The sequence below is a fragment of the Cyprinodon variegatus genome, unplaced genomic scaffold (genome assembly GCF_000732505.1).
Source record: "Cyprinodon variegatus isolate N-32 unplaced genomic scaffold, C_variegatus-1.0 Scaffold70, whole genome shotgun sequence".
Classification (NCBI taxonomy): domain Eukaryota; kingdom Metazoa; phylum Chordata; class Actinopteri; order Cyprinodontiformes; family Cyprinodontidae; genus Cyprinodon; species Cyprinodon variegatus.
The window spans coordinates 23,925-36,055 of NW_015150523.1; the positions used below are offsets into that span (position 1 = coordinate 23,925).

The following is a 12,131-nucleotide window of genomic DNA, read 5'->3' on the forward strand; positions in this document are numbered from 1 at the left end:
TAGAACTGCATTTATTGGTTTGGATGAATACAGAGCAGTCTCTGCCTGACTCCGGAAATAACTTTCCAGTTTCCTGTTTGATCTTTAAACGGAGTCCAAAATGACCTAGAAGTAGTAAATTAATACAAGAATTGTAGAGAAGACAGCATGTGTTGTTTACATGTGGGGAACAGGTGCAAACATAGAGACTTGTTTTTCCAAAACCTCTGATATAGTAGAAAGGGCCTCCATCTTGACTGGGAACTATTTCTGCTGCATTGTCCGATTGGAATTTTCGCAACCTTTTCACACAGTAAAAAAAAGGAACGCAGTCAAACACATCCTTGTCTTCCGTTAGAGAAGAAAACCACCTTATAGTATTTTAATCAAAGTCTCTGTTCAAAAGTAGGGTGGAGGAAAACAATCCAATGGGATGTTTATAGCATGTGCTGAAAAGCAGCCAAATAAGTGTTTTTTTTTACCAATAAAACCCCTTTCCTTTTGAAACACTTAAATAACATGAAATTAACTAAGCATCCTGCTGATATGGACACAGGGCCAAGGGTGGTCTATGCTAGTGATGGCCATGATGCAGACATTGAGCATCTCGTTTCTCAGTCGCTGTGTCCGTTCATGGTGCAGCAGCTGATGGGACCTCAAAAGTTGATGGCTTTGCCGAACGATGCTGCCAGGTTGGCTTCCCTAAAAGCCTCAGACACGGTCTATAAGAAGATATCAGACAGGAAATTAGGTTAGGAACTGATGACTAGAAACATACCAACAAAAAGTAGTATTTAATATACCTGTAATTAATGTTGGACATCAGATTTGTTTCGGTAAAGGCTGTAAAATAGCAGGTCTGATTGCTAAAAACACCCTATTCAAACAACTGCATAATTTCTGTTTGCAATAAATAAACCATGATGCATCCAGCTAATTATGGGGCTTTTATCAAGTAGAACACATGGTTAATTAAAGGATGTTAGTTTATTACAATAGTTTTCATTATTGTTGCCTTTTATACGATATGGATCTTATCAACCTTGTGAATTAGCTTTAAAATATTGTCTGTTGAGCAGCACTCATCTTGAATCATGCCATCGTCGCTGATACAGATGATGTTGCTACCAATGGGTCGCCATGCAAGACGTAGTTCCACTCTTATATGGCGTTTTTGTGCTATAGGGTCTACATACAGTTATTATTTTGACCACCACACTACCTCAAACATTTGACAGGGAAGCCAAAATTCTCCCATGCAGCTTAAAGGATGCAGGTGTTTTTTTAAGCTCCTCTTTTCCTTTGCTAGCTATGATCACTGCTCTATTTTACTTGATTGGATTGAACAGGCGCTCTCTATGTGAAGAGGCCTCTTTAAGTATTTATTTATTTATTTTGGTTTACCAATCCGGGGACCACTTGCTTGCCAAACTGCAGAGAGAAATCCGTAAGGATCACAGATTAGTAATGATCTGTTGCACCACTGTTAGTGGGCATCAGTTTTCCCCCTGTATCCATTAAAGCTGCTAGCCCAAAAAAGTAGAATTAGTGTAAAGAATTTGAACCGTTACCAGATGTTGCAAAGCACTAATCATGGTCATCCAACTTAGATTTAAGTTAGGGGATAAAGTTTAAGTACTCATTCTGCTCTCCGCACCTTATTGATCTGCATGATTTGAATGGTTAAAGTGATGCAGAATGTGGGAGTTTATACCAAAGCTGAGAAGCTTTAGGCTTTTCATGAACACAAAAGTGTCTTAAGTAGAGGATCGGTTATCGAATATCGGTTATCGTCCATTGGGGCAAAATTAACGACCCAGACTTTCATATCGGTGCATCTTTAAATCAAACCATGCCTTGGACTGAGTAAAGTAGGGAACCTACAGGATGTGCGTGGCAGACCCGAGCGACGTCCTCGCAGGAAGCACCGTACTCCATGGCTAGTGCTGCCTCATTGATCATCTCTCCAGCTCCCTGCATTGAAACAAACATGTGATCAGTTTATAAAGCTGCTTCATTTTGTTTTCATTCCCTGAGATGTTCTTTGATTAGTTCAGATTTTACTGACCTCTGACCTCAAGGCTGAGCTAAAATGTTTGCACTATTTACTGGTTAAACTTTTCCACTACTGACAGTCTCACCATCTAATACTTTTTCACCTTCTTTGCAATTTACTCCTTTTTATTGCACATGAAACTAAAAGACAAAGATGTTCAGTTATTAAAAAAGAAATGAAAACTTAACCAAGTACCAACATTTCCCCAGTTGGACATCAACTTCTCAGCCACAGTTCTGCTACTTAGTTTCTCCAGCTAATTTAAATCAGAAGTTGAATCTTGACGTGAAGCATTTTTTTCATTTAATGTAGTTTGGTTTCTACAGGTGAGTTGCATTTTCTAAAAATCTGTAAACATATTTGTTTAAGTTGCGTTCTCAGTGCACAGGACACTAATGAAGATCCCCTGCTACACCACTAGGAGGTGGTGTTGAGACCTTAACAAAACGTAATTTCACCATCCAACTATTTACTAGGCACAGTAAGAATGAAGGAAGCATTTATGATGTAATATTCCCTTTATAAAAGGGAAACAATAACTAAGAAGGACTGAATAAAAACCTGTTGAGCTGTGATTTCAGTTATCAGATAATATAAATAAAAACGACCTCTACCAAGCAGCAAACTTTGCCCCCATTTGTGACTTAAGACCTATAGCTAAAACCGGCACATGATACGGATCATCTCCCAAATGTAATTGATTATTTGTTGGCATGAGGGACAACTATGGTAAAAAATATAAATAAAAAAAAAAATCATATAAAATACCTTCAGAAGATTTTAGTTGATCCTGCTAAGAAACTAACAATGTTCCCCTTTCCTGCGTTTCTGTCCTCAGTAAAATCCCTCCAGACTTTTTGAGTCTGATGCTGAGGCTTTCAGTACTCACTGCTGCCACCTTCTGGTTTAGTGGGGAACTGCTTGTTCAGTCAAATATCTCACAAAGTTAGAGAACCTCTAAAAACATTCCTGTGTCCAGATTATGATCTGGATCATCAGCAAAACTGAATGGGTTGCTCCTTGGCATGAGAGACATCTGATAAAACATTAACACGAGTTCATAAGTTTTGAAGTTATCCTGTAGGTATGTGCAGACAAATTCTCCTAAAAATGTTATAATTATTAGCAATATTAATAATAAAATGGACCAAGTGTCAAAAAAATATAAAATTAAGAGAGGTGTACCTTAATGTGCACTTCTATAACATTTGTGGCAGAACAAGTGAGAAAGACTGTAGATCGTATCGTGACACATGCTAAATACGCTAAACATCGTAAAATTCTTGCCAATTCACCCATAGTTACCGACAGTGCTATCAGTTAACCGTACATCCAACACTGCTAGCATAGCAGGATGAACAACTATTTGATACACTGCAGATTTTCCCTCTTGCCAGATATGAAGAAATCTATATTTCTATCATAGCTACTCTTCAGCTACAAGTGATGGAATCCAATACAACACCAAATTAAAAGCAGTCAAGTTTTTTTCTGTATCAGCTTAGTTTATGTTAACTCAAAATTAATGAAAAAAAGGCTTATATCTCCTAATTTATCAGAATAGATATAGACGCCTGCAGCAGGACACCCGGTCAGTGGTTTTTAACATGAGTGCTGTTCTGCGCCCTTACAGTTCCGACGATGTGCGCTCCGAGCATCCGATCCGTTTCCTTGTGACTTAGAATCTTCACCAGGCCATCAGTGTCCGCGTTGGTCTTAGCCCGGCTGTTGGCAGCGAAGGGAAATTTGCCAACTTTGTATGGGACACCCTGGCGAGACCAGAGGGGACATTAGAAAAACTGAAATATTTAGTTATTTGCAGACCCAACAATGATCAGATTATGCCAGTTTTGACTTTTGAATGAATTTCTCTCACTAATCCCTTAGTTAGTATTCTGATGTATTTGTCCCTTAACATTAATAAAAACAAAAAAGGGTGAAGAAAGAAGCAAAATCTACTTTTATTGGAATTATTATATAGTCCACAGAAAAAGGATGCTAATGCTCATGTATTAAGGAAGGGTCTGAAGCTAAACTGGGCATTTTCTGAACGATTAAACTGGAAAACAGCTTAATTAACAACTATAATTAACATCTATTTAATTGAATACAACAATGGATCAGTTTTCTTTTGAGTCCAATGGCATAAATCTTTCCCTTGTGTCAATACTTACCTCTGACACAGGCTTATTAACTAATCCAACATCTAATTCTCCTTTGAGATCAATGAACTCCATTTTTTAGTTAAACTAAACTGGAATGTTAAGCTGTGTGGCTCAGAGCTTTGATTTTTATCATCTTCCAATTCTATTGGAAATTAAAAAGCAAGCAAACCATTAAGCTGGAGAGAGCATGTTTTCTGAGGCGGACTCTTACCTCCTGTTTAAGCTGCTCTTCTGTTTTTCCCACCCAGGCCACCTCAGGGTGAGTGTAGATGACAGAAGGAACGCAGTTGTAGTCTATGTGTACTGCTCCACCAGCCATGCCCTCCACGCAGATGATGCCCTCATCCTCAGCCTTGTGGGCCAGCATTGGGCCGGCGACCACGTCCCCGATTGCATAAATACTGAAAAAACATCCAGAATAACTCAGCCATCAGTGCATTCTTTTATCCAGCTCATTTCTAAATGGGTTCAGTGTTTTAGAGTCCTCAGCTATCATTTGCTTTTCTGTGTTTGAGTAGGTTCTTTATTTTTTACCAAACAAAAACTATGGAGTGAATTTTGTCCCTTTATTGTTGCAAAAAAAAAAAAAAAAAAAAAAAAGCATGTTTAGTTAATGGAAATCTAGAAAAAAATTGGCAATCCAGAAATGAAACTAAAAAAAAAACAAAAAACTTAAGATTTTGATAGACACTTTGTTGTTTTCCATGGTTCATATCTTATTTCTGCCATTTTGTTCTCCAAATTTCTCATTAAGATTGAGTGTTAGAAATAGCATTCATTACAACTCTCTCCCTTTAAATGAAGAAAGAACACATAACCTTATTTTCTTATTGATTTCAGTATGTAATGTGTATTACCTAATAAAGCAGGCTTAGTTTGTATGAGTGAGATTAATTTAGAAAATGTTGCAGTAAGAGCCTAGGCCAGAAATCAAATCCATGACTGCAAGGCAACATAGCTACAAACTGCAGCTCTAAAAAAAGTTAATTAATAAAATTCAAAACTGAAAAACTTAAATATGCAAACAAAAATTAGAAAAGTTATTTTTTAAAAATCCCTTTTTTTTTTTTAGCAAAAAGCTATTTTTTTTTTTTATTTTAATTTACCACATGTTTTCTTTGCTTGCAGCAATAATTCAACAAAATTCAATCAAGCAGTATTTTGGTATTAAAGAACACTTGGTTGCCTCTTGGTGTTACCTTTCAGCAATAGGCATGTGGCGGCCAGGTTGTTACAAACAGGATTTCCTTTCAATAGATGCCATTAGTCTGATGTTGACCAGAACCCAACATATTACTACATTTCATTTCAGTAGGAGACAGCAGGTGAATTGTTCAAATGGCATAAAGGTAGAAATATTCTTGACTAATCCTCTGATTCAATGTGATTTAATGTGTTTAATTTGCTTAAATCTGTATATGTGAGCAAAAGGTTCGGACGCCTCTTGTTGTCAGTGATGGAATGGTATAACCCAGACTCCTGTTCAGTGGTTGCCAAGACAGGCAGCAGCTCGCCCTCTGGTAGGACCAAGCAGCTACAGAGAATAGGTAGGTAAGGATGTGGATTTAAAAGTTATACCCGTGTACTTTGGTCTGGAAGCGGTTGTTGACTGGAATACGACCTCTGTTGTCCAACTCGATACCAACACTTTCCAAACCCAGGTTCTCTGTATACGGCCGTCTGCCGACGCAGACCAGCAGCACCTCACAGGTAAGAGTCTCATTCTTCCCACCAGCTGCTGCCTCCACCCTGCAACATGACACCCTCACAGTTACAAACATCCATTACTAAAAGGTCCAAAGCTTTTTTCCCACCTTTTCCTTCTCCTTACTAACTCACGTCACATCGATCTTGCCATCAGGCCTCTTGGTGGCGCCCATGACTTTGGTATTTAGCTTGAACTTGAGCCCCTGCTTCTGGAGAATGCGCTGAAAGTTCTTAGAGATCTCCATGTCAATGCCCATGCCCCCGACATGGCCCAAGAACTCCACTGCCGTTACTTTGGAGCCGAGGCGCTGCCAAACTGACCCCTGCAACCAAGGACAGACATGTCCATGAAGACTCCTTAATGAAAAAAATCCAATAAACTGCTGCTGAAACTAAGTCCAGGTAACTAACCAGCTCCACTCCAATAACTCCAGCCCCGATAACAATCAGGTCTTCTGGCACTTTTTTTAGGGACAAAGCTCCAGTCGATGACACAATAGACTCTTCGTCGATCTAATAAAAAACACAATAATTGTTTCTTTACCAGAACGTGACATAATGCAGGAGCTTTTTGTAGCTTTGAACAAATCAAAAAGCTTATTCGATATAAGATGCTACCTGGATACCAGGAAAGGGGGTGACTTCTGAGCCTGTGGCGATCAGGATGTTCTTACTGTTGATAACCTGCTGGGTGCCATCTGCTGCAGTAGCCGTCACTTGATTTTTACCAGTTATTTTACCAAAACCATTAACGTGGGTTACCTGAACAGAGGTGTCATAATAAATTTACTACCGTCCTTTCTTTTCATTACAAGTGAAGCCATAGATACTGAATTCTTACTTTGTTCTGTTTGAACAGATGTGCAATGCCTCCGGTCAGCGCTTTCACTGCCCCACTCTTCTGAGCCATCATCTTCTCCAGGTTTAATGAGATTCCTGAGACTGAGAGAAACAGAGAGCGGGAATGAGATGCCAATGAGCATATTCAAGTCAGCTGACATCACCATGGTTACACTGGGTGAAAGGTTAAACCACCAGTGATCTGTAAATGGGGTTAAAAGCTATTTACAGGAAACTGAAGGGTGTAAAAAGGTAGAAAACTCCACTATAGACAGTGTTGTCACCGGCATATTTCCATGTTCCAGTTAGCATTGGAACAAATAGTCTGACAGTGTGTCAGAGCGACACACCCTGTCCTTTAATTATAGTTTCACATTTCAGTACACTGGAAATCAGAAGTGTTTCACATAACATCTAAAAAAAAAACTAGATTCCTTTATTTTATAAATATCTGGTAAATAATCCACAGGACTTTGTTTCCATGTTAAAAGATGTTTCGCTTCCCATCCAGGAAGTTTCTTCAATTCAAAATGTCCGAAATAGCATCGAGTTCGAAGCTTTATAGAGTGGACCAAAAGCAAAACCTTTTTTTTAGCTTAGAAAACATGCAAGAGAAGATTTTTTTTGTTTATTTGGTCAGTATTTGATACAGCAGCACAATAAAATTATGTACTCTCATGTCTTTTAACTCAGCATTTTGCAAGACAAAATATTTAGGCTCTTATGTTAATAGAAAGACCCTCTTGATACAAGATTAAACTGAGACTTATTGTTACTCATTAGACGACCAATAAGATCAACTAACATTAGATTATTTCATTGAATCATAACTTGCAGCGCTAAGTACCATCAAAAGAATAAAAATATATAAAAAAAAAAAACCTTTATTTAATGGCACTCTTCATTATGTCTGCAACATGATTTTAGTTTTAATCATGTTTGCATAAAAACCAGCCTCCGATTCCTCTAAGAGTTAAGAAGGGAAGTCTGATGACTTGAGAGACCTTTGTGATCATATTAGTGAGAAGCTCAAACATATCTCAGCCCAGGACTTTTTGGTGCCAGCAAACCAGTAGCTACATCTAGTGGTGGAATTTGAGCATAAGTGCTTCAGACGTTCATCTTCAATAACCATAACCGCTCAGATAAGCATCTCAAGTGTTACCGTTACAAAACCAGCAGGTTTGTTACATTTACTACAAATGGTTAAACAGCAAAAATACCCTTCTCTTAAATACCTTCCAACTAAAAAAATATATTTGGTGGAAGGTATTTAAGAGAAGGGTATTTTTGTGGCATTTTCAGGATGAAAGTTAAGATTTTAAGATAAAAAAAAAAGAAAAAGGAGAAAAATCACACAAATTTATGCAAATAAATCATCTCGTCAAGGTGTATTAATTACTTCAAATGTATAACATAGGAAATACAATTTACTTTAAACACTTGGGACTTACATCACAGATGGAAAGTAAAGAGCTTCCCCAATATTATAACAGAAAATTCATATTAGAAAGACAGAATTTACTCCCATTTATAAATAGATCTAGACTTCGGGAGTATTCTAATAGTTAAAAAGGGAAAATAAATTTCTTAACAAATGACTTACTTTCAATGCCTCTACTTTCAAAGTCTTTCCCATGCGCCATGTGGTACAAATAAGAGTTGTTTAGCAAAGCCTGAAGAAACAAAGGAATTCAGGTTTAGACAAATATTTCTATCCAAAATAGCATCAAATTCTATATAATAAATCTCTTAATGAAACTCGTGCAACAAAGACATACAATTTAAATAAGTCGTCAAAATAAGAGGTGCCAAAGAGATATAAAAATATATTTAGAAACAGCTCTATTATTCCTGGACCACCCTTTATTAGCTTGCTCAGCTTCACAAAATCACCCGCTCTTATGCCAGTGTCCTAAACAAATGAAAAGCAGATCAGGAAGTAAACTCCTCCAGACTTACAGAAGATGAGCTACAGCAAACATTGAAGGTTTCTAAAATGGGTACAGTCTGCTTGGTCTCCTTTTTGAAGACACAGTCCCTACTACTTCTTTCTTTTTACTTTATTCTTAACACCGGTTGTGTACAGTTTTTCTAATCTCCAATTTGATTTTCTTTCCATGTCACACTGACTGTGTATAGAGAGGCTCTGACTTGGCAGGGTGGTTAGATCTGTGCAGATTTTTCACTTCTGTCTTACATTTGATTTGGACAGATTATGAAAGTAACTTAAAAAAAAAAACACTGCTGCATTCTATAAAGCAAAGCCCCACTTAACGAGTTTGTGCAGCATCTCAAACCAGAACAGATAGAAAAGAGAGAAATAAACACAGAGGGATGGTTTATATGCTGACTAAGGCAGTGAGAGGTGATTCTGAGAGAGAATTGAAAAGTTGATCGAAGGTTTTCTTTTTCTCCATAGAGTTGAGACAGATATGCCGCGTTTACCTGCTTTGTCTGCCCCTTATATTGTTTTTTGCAAGGCTCAAAGAGCATCGCTACTTTATCCGTTTTCTGTCCTCCCGACCTCCTATCATGGGTATTCTTTTTTTAATATTTCATTGATTGTTTTTGCATGAGTATGTCCCACTATACGCGATGTGCAACTCAAAAAGTTGACTCTTTACCTGTGCAATTAACAGATTATATTTAGCATTTTCCCCCAAAGCGGACGCGTTTTACTTAATACCCACGTCTCTCCTCCTGTCAGGCCCATGAAATTGCAGCTGAATTGCTGCGTAGTCCTACTAGACATGGAGTCATTCTCAGCCGACCTACCCAACCCCCCTTGTGTAAAACCATGTCGGGTTTGATCATCCCCATTAACTCTCCGTGAACGCTACACGCCACGACCTCGTCCAACACAATTTTCTGTCGGATCGGCCACAAAATCAGATTCGGTGTGTTCTGGCCTTTATATTTGCATGAAGAGCATCAATACTAATGATAATTTGAAGTTAAGTGATTGATTTGAATAAAAATCTGCTGATTACCTTTGAGGGGATGCAGCCAACATTGAGACAGGTCCCACCCAGTGTGGCATTCTTCTCAACACAAACAGTCTGTCAAAGAACAGAAAAGGGTATAAAATTATAAAACAAATGATTAAAAAAAGTATTGTTTTTACATGTAAAATACACATCTACAATCAAAGGTTTTTATATAGTCAAATTAGCAAGAGATAAAAAAAAAAAAAAAAACATAATTCATCCAGAGGGCTGCTCACCTTGAAGCCCAGCTGTGCTGCTTTGATGGCTGCAACATAACCGCCTGGACCAGAACCTACCACTGTGACATCTGCATCAACTACAGAGAAGCAACACAGGAAGATTTACTCCCAGCAGGAAACAGACAGAGTCAAACTGGCTCTTACTTTCTTGCCTTGCATTGAATTGAATTAACAGTAAAATCAAGTTTTCAGCACATCTCACGTGTCTTAAAGTCCCCCTTTAACATAAAATAATAGGTTTGAAATGTGCTTACTTTCTGCTTTATCGGCGTATGTTCTGACAGACAAAGCTGTGGCCCCATGGAGTTTGAGGGGCAGATGGTGAGTCCTCTGTAGTACAAAGGATACTATGTTAAAAACAAATACTTAATAAAACAACCATAAAAGTCCCTATTCAGTTTCAAGATAAACAATTCTCTGAGGAGTAGACTGTGCAATGGTTAAAAATAGGGTGTATATAATTTTCTATAAAGGTCTTGAATAGAGAAGCAAATAAAGTCTATATGCCTGTAATTAAATAGCTTTTAAAGGATTTTTTTTTTCAGTTAAAAGTTCTAAGCAGGAAATAACTCGTAGTTCCTTTTATCGTACATTTGAAATAAACATGTCACATTAAAACGGCTATTGGTAGATTGAGGTTGGATTCAGCTCAAACAGAAAGAATCTGTATTCCAAACGCAAGAGATTCTTGACGTATTCATCAGAATAAAGCATCACTCACGTTTTGAATATAAGTTCTTTAAAATCAACTACCAGTTGAGAATAATTACTGTCAGAGAAGGTTGTTTGTCTTAAACATTAAACATATATTAACAAAGTTGTTCATTTTCAGCTCCATTACATCTCTGATTGACTTGGTCCTTCAGTTAATGCCAAAGTTATTAGTGTGTGTGTATATATATATATATAGCGCTGGGTGTTAGATCTAAAGAAACAGGTTATTGCACAGGGTATTAAATAGTAATTGCACATTATACATTGTACACGTTAATGCCGTTTTAAGCACAACAACCAAATTGAGGTGTTGACTTTAGCTTCATATTATTCCCTAAAATAATACATCAGTGGGTTAATTAGTTATGTCCAGGCTCGGGCCTTTTAGCACCTAATGATCTGAGAATATCTGGTCTGTTACAGACACTCCTTCAGGGGCTACCTGGCATTAACAGCAACGATCCGGCTTGTGTTGACAGCAATACGGATTATAACACCATTTATTTAATTTGATCAATAGACATAATACGGAGAATTAAGTACAAACGAAAAATCTACACGTGGCAATGATAAAATCAAAAACGTGTATTTAACACTTAGAGGGTTGCAGGCTGAAACCTTGCTAATAAACAGTCTTATTAGCTGTTATTATACATGTGAACCTGACTTTAAAACATATAATTATCTACACGAAAATCAATAACACATTCATTAGTTATGTCCAAATTTTATGGAAGGCTAACATTTTTAATGGAAAGCATCAGTCAAAGGTTTTAAACATCACTTCGCTAGAGAAAGGTTGTTAGCTTAGCTGCTATCAAACCACAGGCCGCTAGTCCAAATAAAGCTATAAACCCGCAGGCTGGACGAGCCACAAGTGTTTAAATTACAGTCTGAAAACACAATGAAAGAAGCTCATCCTTACCGTGGCAAGAGAGCGATAAAGCTGTGTGCAGCTCTGCATTTTGTCTGTGCCCCTAACAGGGAGGAAGTAACCTACAAGAAGGTTAGCCGAGCGAGGAAGGACTTATGAAATGCTATTCTTCTTTCTAAAGGACGTTTACGAAAAACTTTCAGATCTAGTTAGCGCCCCCTCTGGATCGGAGTGGAACTCAAGAATGGCCGATGTTAAAACGCTAAAGACCAAGCCAAAGTTAGAAGAAAATACAAGTTAGTTAGCTCAGTTTGCACAATAAAACACTGCGATTAACATCAGATCCACAAAGAAAACGGTCCAAATGGCTTATTATAAATCCTACCAGAATAGAATAGATTAGAACATAAGCGTCGTTAGACCTATTTAAGGGTGGCTTCAGCCACCCTTTCTTTGGCATTAGCCACCCTATAATTATTTTGCGATTTTAAAAAATATATTTGTTTTTTTCTGTACTTATCTTCCTCATATTTTCCCAAAACAAATGCAGTAAAGCACCGAATAAAA

The 12,131-nt window shown here is 37.6% G+C and overlaps 1 protein-coding gene across 1 annotated transcript; it reads right to left on the reverse strand.

Annotated features, from left to right (window-relative positions):
- dld (dihydrolipoamide dehydrogenase) lies at positions 1-11,846 on the reverse strand. The gene is made up of 14 exons (XM_015372246.1): positions 11,616-11,846; positions 10,231-10,306; positions 9,974-10,053; positions 9,741-9,809; positions 8,354-8,423; positions 6,749-6,849; positions 6,526-6,669; positions 6,319-6,420; positions 6,040-6,230; positions 5,779-5,949; positions 4,412-4,601; positions 3,667-3,804; positions 1,864-1,953; positions 1-701 (listed from the first exon to the last, which is right to left on the reverse strand). Exons 1-14 carry the CDS (start codon positions 11,652-11,654, stop codon positions 636-638), a joined length of 1,527 nt encoding a protein of 508 aa, XP_015227732.1. The 5' UTR covers positions 11,655-11,846; the 3' UTR covers positions 1-635.
- Positions 11,847-12,131: the final 285 nt, after the last annotated feature.